Source organism: Zophobas morio, unplaced genomic scaffold, assembly GCF_036711695.1.
Source record: "Zophobas morio isolate AGI-343-1 ecotype UQ-CSIRO unplaced genomic scaffold, CSIRO_AGI_Zmor_V1 ptg000021l, whole genome shotgun sequence".
Classification (NCBI taxonomy): Eukaryota; Metazoa; Arthropoda; class Insecta; order Coleoptera; family Tenebrionidae; genus Zophobas; species Zophobas morio.
Genome location: NW_026972126.1, coordinates 3197451 through 3217701, shown reverse-complemented (window position 1 = coordinate 3217701; position 20251 = coordinate 3197451). Strand labels below are relative to the sequence as shown.

The 20251-nt window shown below is 32.2% G+C and overlaps 2 protein-coding genes across 2 annotated transcripts; both read left to right on the top strand.

Annotated features, from left to right (window-relative positions):
• LOC135131575 (pickpocket protein 28-like) lies at positions 1-6203 on the top strand. Its single transcript, XM_064059386.1, has 8 exons — positions 1-221; positions 273-548; positions 621-720; positions 3962-4113; positions 4189-4661; positions 4716-4775; positions 5687-5882; positions 5939-6203. Exons 1-8 carry the CDS (start codon positions 1-3, stop codon positions 6201-6203), a joined length of 1743 nt encoding a protein of 580 aa, XP_063915456.1.
• A 7417-nt stretch (positions 6204-13620) lies between these two features.
• LOC135132568 (pickpocket protein 28-like) lies at positions 13621-19434 on the top strand. The gene is made up of 8 exons (XM_064060692.1): positions 13621-13849; positions 13901-14176; positions 14250-14349; positions 16963-17114; positions 17185-17657; positions 17710-17769; positions 18115-18310; positions 18367-19434. The coding sequence occupies exons 1-8, from the start codon at positions 13629-13631 to the stop codon at positions 18626-18628; spliced, it is 1740 nt and encodes a 579-aa protein (XP_063916762.1). The 5' UTR covers positions 13621-13628; the 3' UTR covers positions 18629-19434.
• Positions 19435-20251: the final 817 nt, after the last annotated feature.

The following is a 20251-nucleotide window of genomic DNA, read 5'->3' as shown; positions in this document are numbered from 1 at the left end:
ATGGCAACCAGCCCAGATAAGACCGAAGCTATACATCCAGAAATTGGGCCTTTCGATAATGTGAAAATCATCGAACCTAAAAATAAATGTGTGGAACATAAAAAGTGCAAATATCCTGGTTTTCGCAGAAATATTTATGATTATTTTACGGAATTTTCGAGTAATACCGGAATCCATGGCTTCAAATATATGGGCGAGCAAGAAAGATCTTTCGCTGAAAAGTCTTAATGGTATGTTGTAAAAAGATTTCTAAATTAAACTTGAATTTATAGATTTTACTGGTTAATTCTCTTCTGTATTTCTCTGTTCTTCTGTATTTATCTAATATTACAAGCATGGCTAAAGTGGGATGAACCTCCAGTTTTGGTAAGTTTCGCCCAAAGCCCGACACCAGTGTGGCAGGTGCCTTTCCCAGCAATTACCATTTGCTCCGAAACCAAAACGAGGCAGAGAATGTATAATTTTACGAATTATTATCACAAAGTTATAGATGATATGATTATAAAAGAAAGAAATATCTCAGCAGCAAGCAGTCTCACCGATGAAGAGTAAGCCATTTTTATTTTATTATTTAATGTACTTTCTTATTACATGAATAATGTTTTTATGTAAAATTTTAGGATACAGAAATTTTCTGACATCTCGTTGATTTGTGATAATCATCTTTATTCGGAAGGAAATAAAACTACGGGTTTTGAAACCATTGAATACCTAATAAGTGTAAGAAACTTTAACTGTTAATGCACATGTTCACCGATTGCTTCCAATTTGCAGATCGCTTTTAAAGACATAATTATTTTAAGACAGCGTTTTCCTTCAACAAGTGTAAAACAATTGCGAAAACTAAATATTTTCATTTATAATCTAGCAAATACGTTTTACACAAATCTCTGAAAGAATGACATTTTAATTTAAAAATTTATAGCTGTAAAAAAGGTGGTCAATTTAAACATTTTACATACTGTTTAATAATCCACTTTTATTTTTTTAACATCTCTGGAATATAAATATAATACATTTATGTGAAAATCATTGTGGTTGTCAACCATAGTAACTATGGTAGTAAATGAAACGCAAGGAAATAATAATAATCATTTAAAAAGAATGTTAAACGTTTGAAAATAAAATATTGTATGTATTTCGGAGTGTAAGTGACTTTATGTGACTCGTATGGATTTAATTTTTTAATGGTCTATACTCCGTCACATAAAGTATCACTTAAACTTCCTAATAAAATAAGTATCTATTATTTGATTGACACGTGACATGGTTAGTACTATTTTATCACAAATTGCGAATTCTTTTTTTATTTCAATAACATAAGGTGCTACAAAAAGCGAGAATTATTTAGACACCGTTTTTTTCGTTATCTACAACTTTTATATGCACCGTGTTGATTAAAAATAATTTATTAGGACAGCCAATATTTGCAAATTTCCGTTTTTACATTTAAAATCCCTATGTTCCAAAAACGATTCAACAGAAATATTCACGAATTACCGACTATTTCCTTTGATTGGGCTAAATATTGCATACTCTTTGTTAAAATTCTTTAGCACACTGTTTTTTTTTTTACCTTAAAGCTCTGTACAGCCATGACCATGTGTATACTATACATTACTGTACAGGCTGATTTAGCGTAAATAACGAATTTGATTTGTCCCTAGAGGCACCCCAAAATAATTACATACATTTTTCTTCTGTTCCTTGATTCATAGTAAAAATTTAAAAAATATCATGAATCCAAGTTTGCATTTTTATGTCACTGTCAATTTTGAGCAGAGTGTCAAGAAAATGTTCTAGTGGCGACAGAAATATCCCGAACGTAGACATCCAATAGATACAATTTTCACAAGACTTTATAACACCAAACATTTGGCTTCTGAGTAAACGAAAAAAAAAATCGGTTGTCTGTAAAGTCGGTTTACTGACGATAGTTGAACGTGACAACGTCTTAAGAAAATACTGATGGAATGGTAGCATTTTTCAAAAGAAAGTTTTAATTTCATTTGTTTAATAGATTTGTATGTATATAGAGAAGGAGGTAATTAGAAATCACAATGAAATTGATCAAGTTAGATTTATTTATACGCATAAATACAATTATGTCAATTTTTTTTTACAATTTAATAGTTTTTACAAGTATAAATGTGCGTTGAGCAATTGTTTTACAACTGTTAAACATGTGTAATATTTAATTTCTTACAATCTGTGTTATTCTGTTGAGAATAGGACGATGATAGGAAAAGTAGGAAATGAAAGGGAGTGTTTCGAGTTTAATGTGTCTTGAAAAAATTGACACTACATTCACTTTTCACTGCACTTGATACTCGACCAAAACATGTAAATGTACTATAATATAGCAGCTGTCCACGCAGACGCATCGCTCACTCAAGTAGGAGAGAGACGGATGGCGAACGCTGCCGAACGCGAAGGCCGATTGTGCCTCTTTGTCGCTCGTTCCGCGTTCTCGCTTGCACTTCAAGCCTTACATGGAACGCCTCAGAGCGAGGTAACGCCGCATGAGTCATGTCGAGGTAACGCCGCATGAGTCATGTTTTTTCGTGCGTGCAGCCGGCTCAATCGAATTATAAGACGTTGTCACGTCAAAAATGTTTTAATCGCTACACATTTGGACAACGAGATCTGAGTTCTCTTTTTTTTTTCACATTGGGGAACGGATAATTGCGTGAGAAATTGGCGTAACTCAATCTTGCGTTTGTCGGATGTTAAAGACTAACACGTTCCATCCGTATCATATCTGATCATATGCAGTTAGTTCATGAACTACGAAAGACTGACTTTTCATGAAGATTTGCATTTTCCAATTTTTTTTGGAAACAGCTACTAAATGATCTCAATTTTATCAGGAACATTTTAGTGATGAATCTAAATTTTCAAACAATGCTAATATTAACAAACACATTTACATCACGCACAAAAAAATCCACCATGGATTCGTGAAATTCATGAGTAAGAGTAACAGTGACACTTTGTTTCGACGTTTTTAAAAGCCTAGACTTCGTGGATTCGGTTTTGACTATCTATCTTGAAAACATAAATGACGCCAGTTCTATTAAAGCACAGTTCAGCTATTGAACTATTAAAGCATTCATTTGGGGCCTTTAATAGCTCAGGTTATAAACGGAAGGGATAAAAAAAGAGTAAAAAATAATCGCATTCGAATATGATTGATATAGGGTATCAAACTAGGTAAATGCGAGATATTTATTTAGATTCTCGACACATTTTAAATACGATATCAACATCTTGAGCATGTTCCTTTTCTTTAAAACACTTATATCGATTGTAGTTAGGTACATTTTAAATCATACATGTATAGCTGCATAAACGAAACTATTTTCACAAATAAGGAAACATATAAAACTTTTTTTTCCAATTTCTACTAATAAAATGCTCATTTTGTATGTTAAATATAGCTATTAAAACAACAGTTTAATCGAAAGGATGAATAAAATGTTGATAGCAACACTTTATTATTCACACTGTCATTGACAACATGAATAAAGTAAAAAACTAAAAATTCGCACTACCACTGAAATTTTCGTTGCTATGGATGTGTGGATATTCAACTAAAATTTGCAACGCTTGATAGTCCACCTCCTGTAAAACAATCCTAATGAAAGTCCAGGAGCATCGTTTAAATTTGACCGTGACGAAAGTACACGCAGCTTAGGCAATTTACCTTTTTCAAATGTTCATCATATTAGTAATAGCACAATTAACATTTAAGTATATGGATTACCTAAACAATAAATTTTTTGAAAAATTTTGCGAAATAGGAAAAAATCTTGTATGATACACGTGAATAAACGAATTTTATCCACTCAAAAACATTATCACACTCAGCTTCACCTCTTGTGCTAAACCGTTTTTTTGTTGGATAAAATTCATTTTTATTCACTTAGGTATACCATAAATAGCTATTCTTAATTTGTAGCTCGCGCCACCATTTGAAGAGGTTTTCATGGGCTGTAAATGGACAAGCACGAACGAGACTTGCAATGACCTTTTCTCTCCAATGTTAACAGAAGATGGCATTTGTTTCACATTTAACATGCTAGATAGAAGCGAACTGTTTACAAATGCTGTGTAAGAAAATACTTGTTTTCTTTAATGTATACTATGTCTACGATTTATGTTATGCATAATTATAACCGATTCCAGCTACTTACATGGAGACTACATGGATCACGACAAGCGCTCAGACGGATGGACCCTTGAAGATGGTTACCCTCGAGTCGCAGGAAAAGACACATTTCCTAGAAGAGTTATGTCAGCAGGGTCGAAAGCTGGCCTATTTCTTCTTTTGAGAGCTTATGAACAAGATCTGGATTATGTTTGTCGTGGACCAGTACAAGGTTTTAAAGTATGGTTGCATGATCCAGCCGAAGTACCAAGGGTCGGAACCCAATATTTTAGAGCACCACTTAATCAGGAAATTGTAGTGGCAATTAAACCTGACCTGATGACAACTTCTGCAGGCTTAAAAAACTACGATCCACACCGAAGGCACTGTTTCTTCGCACAGGAGCGACAACTACAATTTTTCCAAAGCTACACACAGCAAAACTGTCAAGTGGAATGTGTTGCAAATTATACTCGAACTAGATGCGGTTGCGTCGCTTTCCACATGCCACGTAAGATTAAATAATTAATTTCAGTAAAATCTAATATTATTTATACTGTTGCAGATGAAGAATCGACGAAAATTTGTGGACCTGGAAGCAATCAATGCATATTCGAAGCAGAACGTAAGACCATATTATACTGATATTAGTGAGATTAGCTTCCCGACGAGTTGTCTAGCCTTCGGTGTGATTAATCACTTTGCAAATTTAGAGGAACGCGGTCGTTATCCGCAAAAGTGGCGACGCCAGTGTAGACAGGTGTAATTCAGCGTCCGGCGGGGTTTTGGTTCCCCCAAATAGCGCGAAAGTACGATCTTTCGGCAAGTGGGGGTAAACATATAGGTCGCCACACTACTAACATCTCACTAACACCTGGTTGCACATAGGCGACACACAATGAATTAGTAGACAACTCAATGGGATGGTGCTGTACTGATGAGATCAAACAAGATCGAAACTGCAGTCTACAGCTTCCCAACGGGTTGTCCCTAGCCTTCGGTGTGATTTATAATCACTTTGCAAATATACTGATATTATTTATATTATTGTTGTTGTTGTTGCTAATGATACCACCGCTAAAGTAATTCACAGACAAAAGTAATTAATAATTTACTTCTGAATCACTTATGGGTTGAACCATAAATTTTATTTTAGCTGGAAGAATAATTACTTTAGAACATTTTAAAAGCAACGATGTTTTCAACGTAAGTAACGGGTGATCAAAAAGTTTTCAGATTAGAGTTGGCCATGGAAATATTTGTCATGTCTTTGATTAAACTGCAAATGTCATGCATAACCTCATTTGTATTTCAATAATTTGGATTCTTGACATTTGCATTTTAATGAAAGACATGACAAATATTTCCATGGCCAACTCTAATCTGAAAACTTTTTGATCACCCGTTATTTTTAACAACAGAAAAATTATAAAAAGGCAATAAAATCGACAAATGATGTTTATATTATAAATATAAAAGCCGCAATAATTTTTCGAAAACATGTTTTACACATACAAAAAAAATATTTAATTTTAGAGGAGTTGCTAACTCGCGAAGTAGAATCAGGACTTCATCGTTTTGAAGGTGATGAAGAAGACAGTGTTTCAAAAACAGAGTGTGATTGCTTACCTGCCTGTACTTCCATAACGTATAATGCAGAAACTTCGCAAGTCGACTTCAATTGGCCTATGCTTTTTCAAGGATTCAAAGCTAATTTTAGTGAATTTCCAGGGTAATTTTCATTTTCCAATAATATTTCCCTCAATAAATTATTTAATGATTTTATAGGATTCAGATGACCAGGTTAACACTCTTTTTCAAGGATATGAATTTTCTCAATTCAGAACGAAATGAACAACAACTTTATGGACAATTAGATTTCCTTGCCAATTGTGGAGGATTATTGGGTGTGTTTACTGGATTTTCGTTCTTGTCGATCGTTGAAATTGTATATTTTCTGTCATTAAGACTACTGTGTAACATTAAAAAGTATGGTGTACACTTCTGGTCTGGATCGAAAACGTTATTAAATGACGACGCTTATCACAAGTAAACTCGTTAATGCTAATTTACTATTATTATTACTATTACTCATAAAAATCTTTTAATTTCAGGTTTAATAAATGTCAATTATTATAGATGAAAATTTTAAATATATATATTATAACTTTTCCAATAGTTTAGCCACATACTAATGTAAACAATACTAGACACACATGAAAATTAGAATGAATCCTTTTTTTTTAAGTTCTATTTTATTTCGTTAAAAATCCATCAACTAGATTAAAGTGTTTAATTTAAGTTATGGTAATAAAAGATTTTATCACCATAACAAATTTACTTGTTAAGCATGCTACATTCTGCATTCAGTGTATTCACTAAATAGTGTTTAATTTACTATAAAGAAAAATAGCACCATATCCATAACATATTAACTTCTTGGTCATTCTACAATATAAGTATATAGGGTGGAAATACTTAAAAATTGCTTACCACATTATTATAACAATATTGCATAGTTTTATGTATGGTATAAATTTAGAAATGCCGGGTGACTCGGAATTTATTTAATAGACAACCAACTCGCATATTAGTAACGTTCTTTTTATATCAATACCTAGTGAAATGCGATAAAAGTCAGATTTAATGTGACATTAATTAACACGAAAAGATTTTTAAGGTCGTTTCTTGTTTAACATGATAGAAACTCAGCTTTTGTCGCATGCACATATTGTCACGGTTAAATAAACTCCGATACAACCAGTCTACTTAAAAACATAATGTATTTTTATAAAGAATTACATATATTCACTTTCAATAAATATTGTTTAGTAGTAATTAGATGTTATTTAGACAGAACTTCCCTAGCTGCTGAAGTACAGTACAACATATCCAGTTTTTTCGAAACATTATAAAATTTGATTTTGTTCCACATAATGGTGGAGTATGGATACATATGGTTCCCGCACATTGCGCAAAACTATCGAAGTTACTTGGTAACACTCCCAAATGATTGTTTCCCTTCATTTTTCCAAAAGATTCTAGTCCAGCTTATTGACATAAATAATCAAGAACTGCAGAATCGAATACTTTCCAATTTTGGTGGTTTTAAAGTTATCATAAGCATGGTAAATTTTTGATCAAAATGTATTTGCTCATCTACCCTAAAAAATTGATGACGCACCTCAAAATTTTGCTGACCAAATCCTTACCATATTAAATGTTCAAAGTATGATGAATCTATACTTGTGATTTACCACTGCATTAATATTTTTTAGATTTGCTTATGCAGAGTGTCTAAAAAAAATTAATGATTGAGTCAATTTATTGTAATGATTATATCAAGAATTGCAAAACTGAATACTTGCAGACGTTTTGAAATTATTGTAAGCATGATAACTTTTTAATCAAAATGTAACTGTTCATCAACCCCAAAAAATTGATTACGTCATCTAAAAATTTTGCCGAATAAATCCATAATATCTATTTATTTTTCTACAATAATATCGGCTGAATACCGTGATTTTGTTTATATATCATATAACCTCATTAATAAAACAGGTCAATTGTTTGTTATGTTATTGAAAGTAGGTTGAGCATTATGTCCTATAGCAATTTTATAGTAGGTAATCAAATTAAAAAATTGGTGCTTATTAAATAAATATTAATGGCGCATTAAAGCTTTATGTTGAAGATTTGACCTGTTGAACTTAATTAAGTTAACGTTTTCATAAACCGGACTATAATAAAATTATGATCGCCGCCAGGCTTCTTAAATATATACAACAAAAGTCAAAACAAAATAAAGAGTGGAATTTTTTACTAGACATCAATTAAAGCTGTGTAAATAAATTTACAGTTTTTTTTATATTTCATAATCAAATGGATATGACGACAATCTCAACAATAAGGGAACATCGCCACTGCAAATCAGTATTCATCTACCTGTTAAGAAATCTGGTCATACATCTAACGCTACAGAATTTCAGACAATTTTTTTTCGGAACCTCAGATTTCATTATATGGGGATGAATTTTATACATAATTATTGCACATAATAATTCTTTATCACCAAGATTAATAAATACACTTGTCTAATCTTTTGCAGTAATGGAGGGTTCAGATTTGTTGTTGTTTAAAGTTTAACGTTTTATTTATCATCCTATCCTACAGATGTAATATGCCCTGTCAGGTTAGTAATTTATGCAGTTTATAATACTCTGTTATTTGATAATAATCACATATTATCGACTCTGTCTGCAATTATCTTTCTTCAATTGTAACCTGGAGGAATACAATGCAAATTTATAGTTATTAACAATTTCAGAAAAAAATAATTGTGTTTTCATATAATTTGTAATTTTCTCATCAAAACTTTCGTTGAATTAGCATTATGTTGATTGAAACAACGCACTGTACAGTGTATTCTCAAAAGAGAGTCAATTCCATTATCATGACGGTTCGAAGATAGTGTTACGATGAACAGATATTTTAAAATCGGCGTAGATAAAACTCAACAATTTATTTCTCAGTAACTTAAATTTACACGACTAATTACACAGCGATTATGTACAAAATAATTCCGGCCAAACTTGACTGGATTCTTTCTTCACTAAATTGACTGAATGCCTTGTCCCCGAAGGTGGCCTCTAAATATTCTGCGATCGAGGTTTTTCTGGACTAACTGTCGCGACTTCCGCTTCTAAGCTTTTCTTTAACAAACTTTTGTACTTCGTTAATTATAACTGCTTATATACGAAACTTCACCGATCATCGTGATTTTTGCAACAAGAGAAACTCCCGTATGAATAATTCCATTTCCAGCTGTTACTATATATTTGTCCAGCTTCAAAAACCAGAGTTTCAGTATTTTATTTTACACAAACATTATTATAAAAAAAAAATACAGAATGAAGCTTTAATAGAGGAAGAATAAGTGGAACTACGAATGTTTGTTTCTGTATCTCTAACAGTATCATAATACTTAGTACCAAAGTATTCTTAAACGATATTTGAAAATCGGATCAGTTTAATTAAAGCGACACTGCAAAAAAACATGGTAACATAAGTAACTATGAACTTTACTCTTTTAATTTCTCAACTATGATTTAATACAAATCTGAAGCGCTAGCAAAATCTTCAAATATATATATAAAATGTAAAAATAAATAGGAGTATGATAAACTACAAAAAAAAATTATAATCTCATCTTAACATTTTGACCAGTGCAGGTTAGTTAAAAAATTTTTGAATACTTGTAATATATCCCTGTAATTATGGTTTATGAATCCACTTTGATTTTGTTTATTAGTAATATAATTTTTATTGTTTAATTCTTCTTGTTCTTTAGATACATAATATGAGATTCGACAAACGTAGTTAGCCTTGTATACGAAATTCCCAGGTTTGATTTCGATCCCCAGCGTTTTAAATTTTTTTGTTGCTCTAATCAAGAATCGTTCACTCCATTTTCCCGAACATATGACAAAACAGTACTATTATTGTTAGTATTACATTGTACCCATTCAAATTGATATACGCGTCTGGCTAACGTGTGGATAACGTCATAGCAGAATTTTGTTATGGAAAAACTCACTTGAAACATACGTCTAGCCTGCTTCTTTACCTGTACTTTAACAGTTCGCATGCATTTGATCCCCCAAAATATAGTGTTTTTATAACTTAATTGCAGTACATTGCAAAAAGGAATGCAGAAAAAGTCGTGGTCTTAACAATCATCGACGACAGCACCAGAAAACCCGAAATCTTGGTTCGAACGCGTCTATAAAAACATTTAGTGTCTTTGGCATCAGCTATTTTAGATTCGTGTTTAGTCCTGTCGCTTTGAATAATGAGCGAAAGCTAGTTGAAAAACACTGCGAGCCCTGTAATCAACCTCCGAACCCGCTCTCTTGAAAGTTCGCTGCAGGGCTCGTTTTTTTTTATCTTTAAAATTTTGTTCTTAATCTAAGGGTTTTTAGGAGACCTCTTGTCGGTGAAGGTGACTGTATTACATTCAGTGGTGATAAGCAAATTTTTTTTTAAGATCCCAGTTGTTGGCAACTGTAGAATGGAACAACATAGAATTCAAATCCATCTCGTTTACATTTTGATTTATTGCTTTATAATACAATGTTCTTAACAGAAACTGTCCAGTCAAGTAGATGTCATTTACACTGACTTTAACAAGGCTTTTGATCAGATTGATCACTATGTACTCTTTGCGAAACTTAGCTCATTTGGACTTTCTAACTCATTACTTCAACTGTTTAAATCTCACCTCCTGGACAGGAAACTTTTTGTTAAGTATGAGAATTTTGTTGTGTGATATTGTGGACTTCTTGCCAAAAACTCTTCGCTGATGATCTTAAACAATTTTTGACAGTTAATACGATACAAGACTGTCAGCTTTTACAGGATAATTTACACTTATTATCTGCATGGAGTGAAAAAATCGTTTATTCTTAAATATCAACAAATGTGTTGTCAGCTACTCCAGGAAAGAAAAAACTACCATCTACGATTATTCGATTGATTCAGTGGTCTTAAGCAGATTGGACTCATTCAAAAATTTAGGGGTTACATTTGATTATAAATTCACTTTTAGAAATCATATCCTTGATTCTGTCAGCAAAGGCCACAAAATGTTTGGTTTCATTTACAGGAATTGTTCCGATTTTACTAATGTACAAGCTCTGCTTAATTTATTATTCGTTCATACGCTCTAGGTTAGAATATGCTACTGTTATATGGTACCCTATTTATTCTACCTATGTACATTTAGTTGAGTCAGTACAGCGGAAATATCTTAAATTTTTTTCATTCCTAATCGACGGTGTTTATCCTCCTCGGGGATATGATCACACCGCTCTGCTGGCCAGATTTAGTTGTAGCCTTCTTCACTAGGCGTTTCATTTTTAGTGTTAAACTCCTACATAGCCTTCTCACTTACAAAACCGACTGTATTCATTTTTGTTAAGTAAAATTGTATTTCGAATTCCTAGATTTAATAGCAGAAATTGTTTAACGTTTTACTGTAACACATGCAGAACTAATGTCTTAACCAGATCGCCGATAGTACTCATGTATGTTAATTACAATTTAATTAATAGTTTATGTGACATCAACCACGACTCGTGTAATCATATTTTGGATGTTATACTTCGTTATTTTATTTTAATATTGTTCGCTTATTGCTATTGGGTATGTTATAAAAGTTATCATTTTTATTTTACTTTAAGTATGGACCGTTATGCCTACATCTAGTATATTTTCTTTTGTATTTTCATTTCCTGTAGTTGGGTGTTTACCCATTGGAAATAAATGTATTATTATTATTATTATTATTATTGAGGTTTAAAACAAATTTAAAGGTCCACTGTTAGGGTCAGATGATCCGACTTACCGATAGAGTCGAGGTATTCTAAACTGACGAGAGAGTTATTGTCAGATAATATTATAAGTCCAGAGTGAAAAGCTGGCTCCTGGTTAGATCTATGTCCTATTGGTTGCGAACCACCCAATTTAAGTGAATATTTACCAGTAATTCAACCAAAAATTGCGAAGAGGCAGTGTAAGATCTGCCGGAGTGTAAAGGCGTTGATATATGTTCGGTATATTGAAGTCACAAAAGATAACGGTATTATATTATATTATGTTATATTTACCCGCGAGACTGAAATAAAGTCAACCAACATTCTATCATTGGCAATCGAGGACGACGGAGGTCAATAAACACAACCCACGACAAACGAAACAGTGTTATCAGATATTAAAAGAAATAGCTCCTGAACACCACAATTGTCAAATGATATAGGAGTATAGTAGCCTGCATAGATATTGTAGCCGTCCATAGAGTCGAAATTTGCGAATAAAAATAAAATAAAACCGGCTCAAACGGAGCCGACAACGGCTTGCAAGTTCTGTCACTGCGGCACGCGTCACCTCACACAGGGGTGTATTTAAGGCTGTTTGCACAAAATCTTACGGTCACTGTAATCTTACTATTTTCTATCTACGATAAACGATTTGTCACACAGCTACGAAACCGATGATCTAGAGAAAGATGGAAGTTTGAAAATTTATTTCAACAAGTGTAATAACCGTTTGGTGCAACACGATTGGTTCAAGCAAACTAAAATATGACAGGAAACAAACAGTCCACGTGGACTAGTTTATAGGTGTGTTTGCTGCAATGTTGCTGCTAAGATGACTAGGTTTTTCGCTCCACCTGCCTCCGCAACGATGAATATACCATACCACAACTTGTGTACAGTGAACAGAGGTTCGATTTTATTGACGAGATTCAGCTCAGAAATTAAACAGATTATATCATAACGGAAAAAATGACATTTAATATTAAATACGTCTCTGTGCAACGTGTGCCAGAGTGACGTCAGATTTTGCAAGCCACCGTCGGCTCCGTTTGAACCGGTTTTATTTTATTTTTATTCGCAAATTTCGACTCTATGGACGGCTACAATATCTATGCAGGCTACTATAACACAAAATTTCGAAAAGACTCGATGTGAAAGACACCTGCAAACATCACTACCCCCTCTACAGCCAATAGTTCGGAATATAGTGTAACTCTTCAAGGAAACCAAACCATTCATCCTGCAATGAAGCACAATATATGGTTTGTCGTGCTCAACGAAGGAACAAAAATCGTTATATGTGGCCGAGGGAGATGCAATATTAGAGTAGCCTATTGAACATAGAAAGTAGTTAAGGTATAGTGTGAATGAGAATATATATTAAAAATTTATTAACTACGGACGATTGCCTTTAGCTACTTGTCCTTGGAAGTGAGTGATCCGGAAGCCTGGAGTTCTGCTCAAGTACACATTGAATTTAAATTTTCAGTATTTTTCTTCAAAGTTCAACATGATCAATAAAATAGACACTTAAAACCTATAATGGTTAACTTATTGTTAAAAGAAATAAGTTATAAACTAAACAATTTTAAAATTAAACATTAAAAAAAACCCTCTACTCCAATAACAAAATAAATATATAACAAAGAAATAAGTCGGCTTTAAAAATTGACTAACTACATTTAAATTCAAATTTTAGATACAAAACTTTTGAACTATAATTAGCTGTAATCAGTTCAAGAGATGAAAGCCTACGCTTATAAAAAAATAATGAGACCGCCACGTTTATTGAAGAATAATAACAGACCTACCTACCCGTGAAATATCTACCAGTCACAAAGAACTAATTCTCTTGATAGCAGTTTATCATATTAATCACTATACGGCGTCATTCACCCCCAGCAAAAAATTATAAAATATTCCCAAGCCACCGGGTGTGAATCCATTGATATGTTAGTGAATGTAAACAGGTATAATTTTATGTATATACAAATGTTTACAAAAGGGCTGGAGGCGTGTGTGGGCAGTCCCACATGCAGATATAAAAGAGATAAGACAACCCCATCTTTCCCATTCAGTATTAGTCAACATCGGAAGTAAGAATGGCAACCAACCCAGATAACAACGAAGTTAAAGACCCAGAAATGGGGCCTTTAGATAATGTGAAATTCTTCGAACCTAAAAATAAATTTGAGGAACCTAAAAAGCGCAAATATCCTGGTTTTCGCAAAAATATTTATGATTATTTTACGGAATTTTCGAGTAATACCGGAATCCATGGCTTCAAATATATGGGCGAACAAGAAAGATCGTTCACTGAAAAGTCTTAATGGTATGTAGTGAAAAGATTTCTGAATTAAACGCGAATTTATAGATTTTACTGGTTAATTCTGTTCTGTATTTCTCTGTACTTCTGTATTTACTTAATAATCCAAACATGGCTAAAATGGGATCAATCTCCAGTTTTGGTAAGTTTCGCCCAAAGTCCTACACCAGTATGGCAGGTGCCATTCCCAGCAATTACCATTTGTTCTGAAACGAAAACTAGGCAAAGAGTATACAATTTTACGGATTATTATCACAAAGTTAGAGATGATATGATTGCAAAAGAAAAAAATATCTCGGCAGCAAGCAATCTCACAGATGAAGAGTAAGTCATTCATTTTTTTATTATTTAATATACCTACTTGCTTGTTACATGAATGTTTTACGTAAAATTTTAGGATACAGAAATTTTCTGATATCTCGTTGATCTGTGATAATCATCTTTATTCGGAAGGAAATAAAACTACGAGTTTTGAAACCATTGAATACCTAATAAGCGTAAGAAACTTTAACTGTTAACGCACATGTTCACCAATTGCTTATAATTTGCATTTCGCTTTTAAAGGCATAATCATTTTAAGAGCGTTTTCTATAACTCAGCGTAAAATTATTGCGGCAGCTAAATTATTTTATTAGAAAACAAATATAACTTGAGCGCACTTTAGGAGAGTAAAGCTACAGCTTTGAACAATTTATTGTCAGGGATATAATGGTGTAACTAACAAATAAAACTCGCAAATTTATAACCCAGTTATAGGCAAAAAAAATTCAACAGATGCTAGTAAACATCCGTGTAACGGTATTGCCGGTAGCATCTAAACTTATTATTACTTGTTTACCTCGCAACATTTGAGCATTTGTTTCTGCATGTTTGTAACTTCAAATAATCTCCAAAAAAACTGACATATTTTGGTTGTTTTTTTTATTTCTCAATTCTATTTGTACTACCTACATGTAAGTAGATATTGATGTTGATGTTGATGTTGACATTTAAATCATGCTCGAAAAAAGGGTTTAATGGTTATCTTCGTTAACAATAAATCTGATACATCTTAAGAAAACTGTAATAAATTAAATATAACTTTTTTGTTAATATTATCTTATTTCACATTACCTACCATACGATCGAAAAAAAAAATCTCTAGTAGGTCGCGCAATTTATTTTTAAAATAATGTTGTTGGCAACAACAATCTTTTCCTTACAGGGATTGACAATTAGAATCAAATAACTGTCAAATAGCTGCAATGCTAACATTATTATTTTAAAAATAAATTGCACACCCTACTAGAGGATTTTTTTCGATCATATGGTTTTAATTCAAAGAGAATGTATGACATTTTACGAGTTTAAAACCTAAAGGGACAGTTTTTCCAACATTTTAACTGAGATTTAGTTAATCACGCATTTAACGAGGCGTTTAGCGACGTCTGATTGGCATAGATTTGGTCACGTGGTACTTTAACGCTGTGTTAAAAATTTAATCGCAATTAAGTCAGACAGAACAAAAATACTTCTGTTAGATAGAATATAATTATTTCAAAAAATTCAAATTTGAACTGTAATTTATTTACAACGCATTGCGTAAATACAGAAAAAGTAACAATTTTTTAGTAATTATTTTTAAATATTTGCGTATTGCCAATTTCAGATATTAATGCATGTACTTAGGTATGTTCATACAAAGTTATCTAGCATAATCAGCAGCAATAAAGAATCGCCAAAAAGAATGAGTGTCAAAAATTAAGAAAAGCACTACTTAATAAACGGTTCTTACGAAAAAAACATTACACGGGTGTGCTAAACGCATTTTTATAAATAATTCATCGAATATCTAATTAAAGTTAATTTACCTACTTTAATGCCAACATATTTTGTCCAACATAAATAATCTGGACTCTGCACAACCACAATCATATCCTATACACATAATTATTCCGCTAAAACAACCCAATCCAATAGAGAGAGAGAGAGAGAGAGAGAGAGAGAGATAGTAAAAATCCATTTCTCTGTCGTCGGTTAGCAATTTTATTAAACAAATAATCTCCAAAACTATTGAACTGATTGTTGTGAAATTTTAAATGTATTTTAGAAACATCGTATAGATGATAAACCGCTATATAAAATTTGTTCGATCACCCCCACCAACATTATATGACGGCATGTCAAAATTTTATACAGTAATTCTTACTTCGATTTCATAAAGGTTTAACATACTTCTACACTTTTGACTTATAAATCCGCTTTAATTTTTTTTGACACAGAAAATTAAATTGTTTTAATCATAATTGTGTACCAACATTTTACAATTAAGCTTTTAAAGTGGAAAATTATTGAATGTCCTGAAATCTTGCAAACGTTGTAACATTATGTTAAGCATGGTAAATGGTGAATCAAAATGTATCGGTTTATTCCCTCCAAGAACTTGCTGACGTCATCTCAAAATTTTGTTGAATCTATCTCTGTCTATTCATGGAAAACGTGTAAAATATATTAAATGTCTACATTGTGGTTTATCATTGCTTTCATATTTCTTAGAATTACTTTTGCAGGAAAAAATTAGTAATTGATCTAATTTATTTCGGTTATTAAATTAAAAACGTATTTCCTCATTTTCTCCAAATTTTGGAAATACAATATTATTGTTATTAATATTACACTGTACCTGTCCAAATTGTGTCTTTAATAATTACTGTAACTATTAAAAATAACATTTCATTGTTTTGACGTTTAGTTTATTTGCTATTTAACAGTGACCTTTGTAATGATTACCAATCTTGAAAACATAGATTACACCAGATTTGTTAAAACACACAATTCAGCTATGAAACTATTTTAAAGCACTCATTTGGGTGCTTTAATAGTGCGGTTATGAATGGAAAATAGCAAAAAATACTAATCGTATTCGAGTATATTGATGAAGTATCAAACTAAACTTCCTTGAGCGTTACATGTGATTCATCATGCATTTTATTCACATATTTATTCACATCCTCGGCACATTTTAAATACATTACTTACCAACATCTACATCTATATCTAAGGCATGTTCTTATTCTTAAAAACTGTTTTCACAAGTATAACACTTCTTCGAAAATGGTGATGATTTGTAGATCGCACCACCATTTGGAGAGGTTTTCATGGGCTGTAAATGGACAAGCATGAACGAAACTTGCAATAACCTTTTCTCTCCAATGTTAACAGAAGATGGCATTTGTTTCACATTTAACATGCTAGACAGAAGCGAACTGTTTACAAATGCTGTGTAAGATAATACTTCTTTAAGGCATAGTATACCTACAATTTATACTATTCATAATCATAACCGATTCTAGCTACTTACACGGAGACTACATGGGTCACGACAAGCGATCAGAAGGATGGACACTTGAAAATGGTTATCCTAAAGACGAAGGAAAAGACACATTTCCTAGAAGAGCTATGTCAGCAGGGTCTAAAGCTGGCCTATTTCTTCTTTTAAGAGCTTATGAACAGGATCTGGATTATGTTTGTCGTGGACCAGTACAAGGCTTTAAAGTATTGTTGCATCACCCAGCCGAAGTACCAAGGGTCGGAACTCAATATTTTAGAGCACCACTTAATCAAGAAATTGTAGTGGCAATTAAACCTGACATGATGACAACTTCTGCAGGTTTAAGAAACTACGATCCACATCGAAGGCAATGTTTCTTCGCAGAAGAGCGACAACTACAATTTTTCCAAAATTACACACAGCAAAACTGTCAAGTGGAATGTGTTGCAAATTATACTCGAACTAGATGCGGTTGCGTCGCTTTCCATATGCCACGTAAGTTTATTCTCAATTTCAATAAAATCTAATCTTATTTAAACTGTTGCAGATGAAGAATCGACGAAAATTTGTGGATCTGGAAGTAACCAATGCATATTCGAAGCAGAACGTAAGATACTGATATTATTTATATTTATGCCACTGTTGTTGTTGTTGTTGTTACTAATGATGCCATCGCTAAAGTAATCCACAGACAAAAGTAACTAATAATTTACTTCTGAGTCACTTATGCGTTCAACCACAAATTTTATTTTGCCTAGAAGCTAAATATAAATAGGACATTTTAGAAGCAAGGATAATGTTTTCGACGAAACTATTTTTAACAACTAACAGCGAAATGATGAAAAAAGACAATAAACAAATGATGATGTTTTGTTATAAATATAAAAGACGCACGAATTTTCTTGAAATGTTACATTCACACATTTTCTATAAGAAAAATATTTAATTTTAGAGGAGTTGCTAACTCGCGAAGTAGAATCAGGACTTCATCGTTTTGAAGGTGATGAAGAAGAGGGTGTTTCAAAAGCAGAATGTGATTGTTTACCTGCCTGTACTTCCATAACGTATAATGCAGAAACTTCGCAAGCCGACTTCAATTGGCCTATGCTTTTTCAAGGATTCAAAGCTAATTTTAGTGAATTTCCAGGGTAATTTTTATTTTCCAATAATATTTCCCTCAATAAATTATTTAATGCTTTTATAGGATTCAGATGACCAGATTAACACTGTTTTTCAAGGATATGCAATTTATCACTTCAGAAAGAAATGAGCTTTATGGACAAACAGATTTCCTTGCCAACTGTGGAGGATTATTGGGTTTGTTTACTGGATTTTCGTTCTTGTCGATCGTTGAAATCGTATATTTTCTGTCATTAAGATTATTGTGTAACATTAAAATGTATGGGGTACACTTCTGGTCTGGATCGAAAACGTTATTAAATGACGATGCTTATCTACACAAGTAAATTTGTTAGTGCTAATTTATTATTATTACTATTACTCGTAAAAACCTTGTTTAATTTCAAGTTGAAATAAATCGCAAGTTATAGTTTCAATTTTTAATATGTAACTTTTCCGATAGTTTAACTACACTAAACACTAATAGACACACATGCAAATACACAGACTACTAATTTTGCAACCATGATTTTTCAAATTAGAATGAATTCTTTAAAGTTTTATTTGTATACCTATAAGGTAGTTCTTTACAAATCCATTAACTAGATTAAAGTATTTAATGTACCTACCACAAAAAATTTTATCACCATAACGTATTTGCTTGTTAAGCATTCTACATTCTGCATTCACTAGAAATAACAATTGTATTTATGCGTACTCATCAAACAGTGTTTAATGTACCATGAAAAACAAAATTTCACCATAACGGATTAACTTATTTTATTAGTTTTTTACATTGTATATACGGTGGAAATACTTACAAATTTCATAGCAGATTATTATAACAATGTTGTAGTTTTACGTGTGGTATAAATTTAGAAAATTTAGAAATGCCGGGTGACTCGGAATTTATTTAATAGATAACAACTTGCATATTAGTAAGCTTCTTCTCATTTCAGTACCTACTGAAATGCGATGAAAGTCAAATTTAATGTGACTACGGAAAGAATTTTTTGAAACAGAAAATTTTAAACAAAATTTAACAAATTCCGGCAGCCATGTGCTCAACAACCGAAATATTCTTGATGTATGTAAGTGTAAATGTATTACAAATTTTCTGTGATTAACTTATCTGTTATTATCAATTTTTTTTTTTTTTTAATATAAAAAGCAATATGTTGTCACGGTTAAATAAACTCTGATACAACCAGTCTAATTAAAAACATGTATTTTTATAAAGAATTATATTCACTTTCAATAAATATTGTTTAGTATTAAATAGGTGTTATTTAGACAAAACTTCCCTCTCTCTTGAAGTAAAGTACAACATATCCAGCTTTTTCGAAACATTATAAAATTTAATTTTGCTCCACATAATGGTGGAGTCTGGATTCAAATACTTCCCGCACATTGCGCAAAGTTGTCGGAGTTATTTGTTAACACTCCCAAATGAGAGATTCTAATCTAGTTATGTCAACCTTTGACTTAAAATGCTCAAAAAAAATCAAATGACGTGAGATTTGGTGAATTGGTTGGGTATTCTACAGGACCTCTACTGCCTCAGAAATTTATTGTCTAAGAAACTCACAACTAATACACAAGGAAGAAATGAATAGATACTCAACTAACGAACATGGCATTAGTCAGTAGTAACTGCTACTGTAAAAGTAGTAACTTGATATTTTTAGCACTGAAGATAGAATTCACTAAGATAACTTTTTAGATCCGTAATTGTCCAAGTAACTTGACAAACCTCTTCTTGTTGCTTGAGAAATTAAAACACTAAAGCAACATTATTTGCAAGACCTGAACAACAATATATCGAAGTTCTGGTTGTAAGAATGTGTCATTAGAATAAACAAGTGTCAATGTACTTTTCCACAAAACAATGAATCCATAGAATGTCTGAAATTGATTAAGATTCGATGCGACACACTATCAACAAACATAATTAAGAACCATCCAGATTA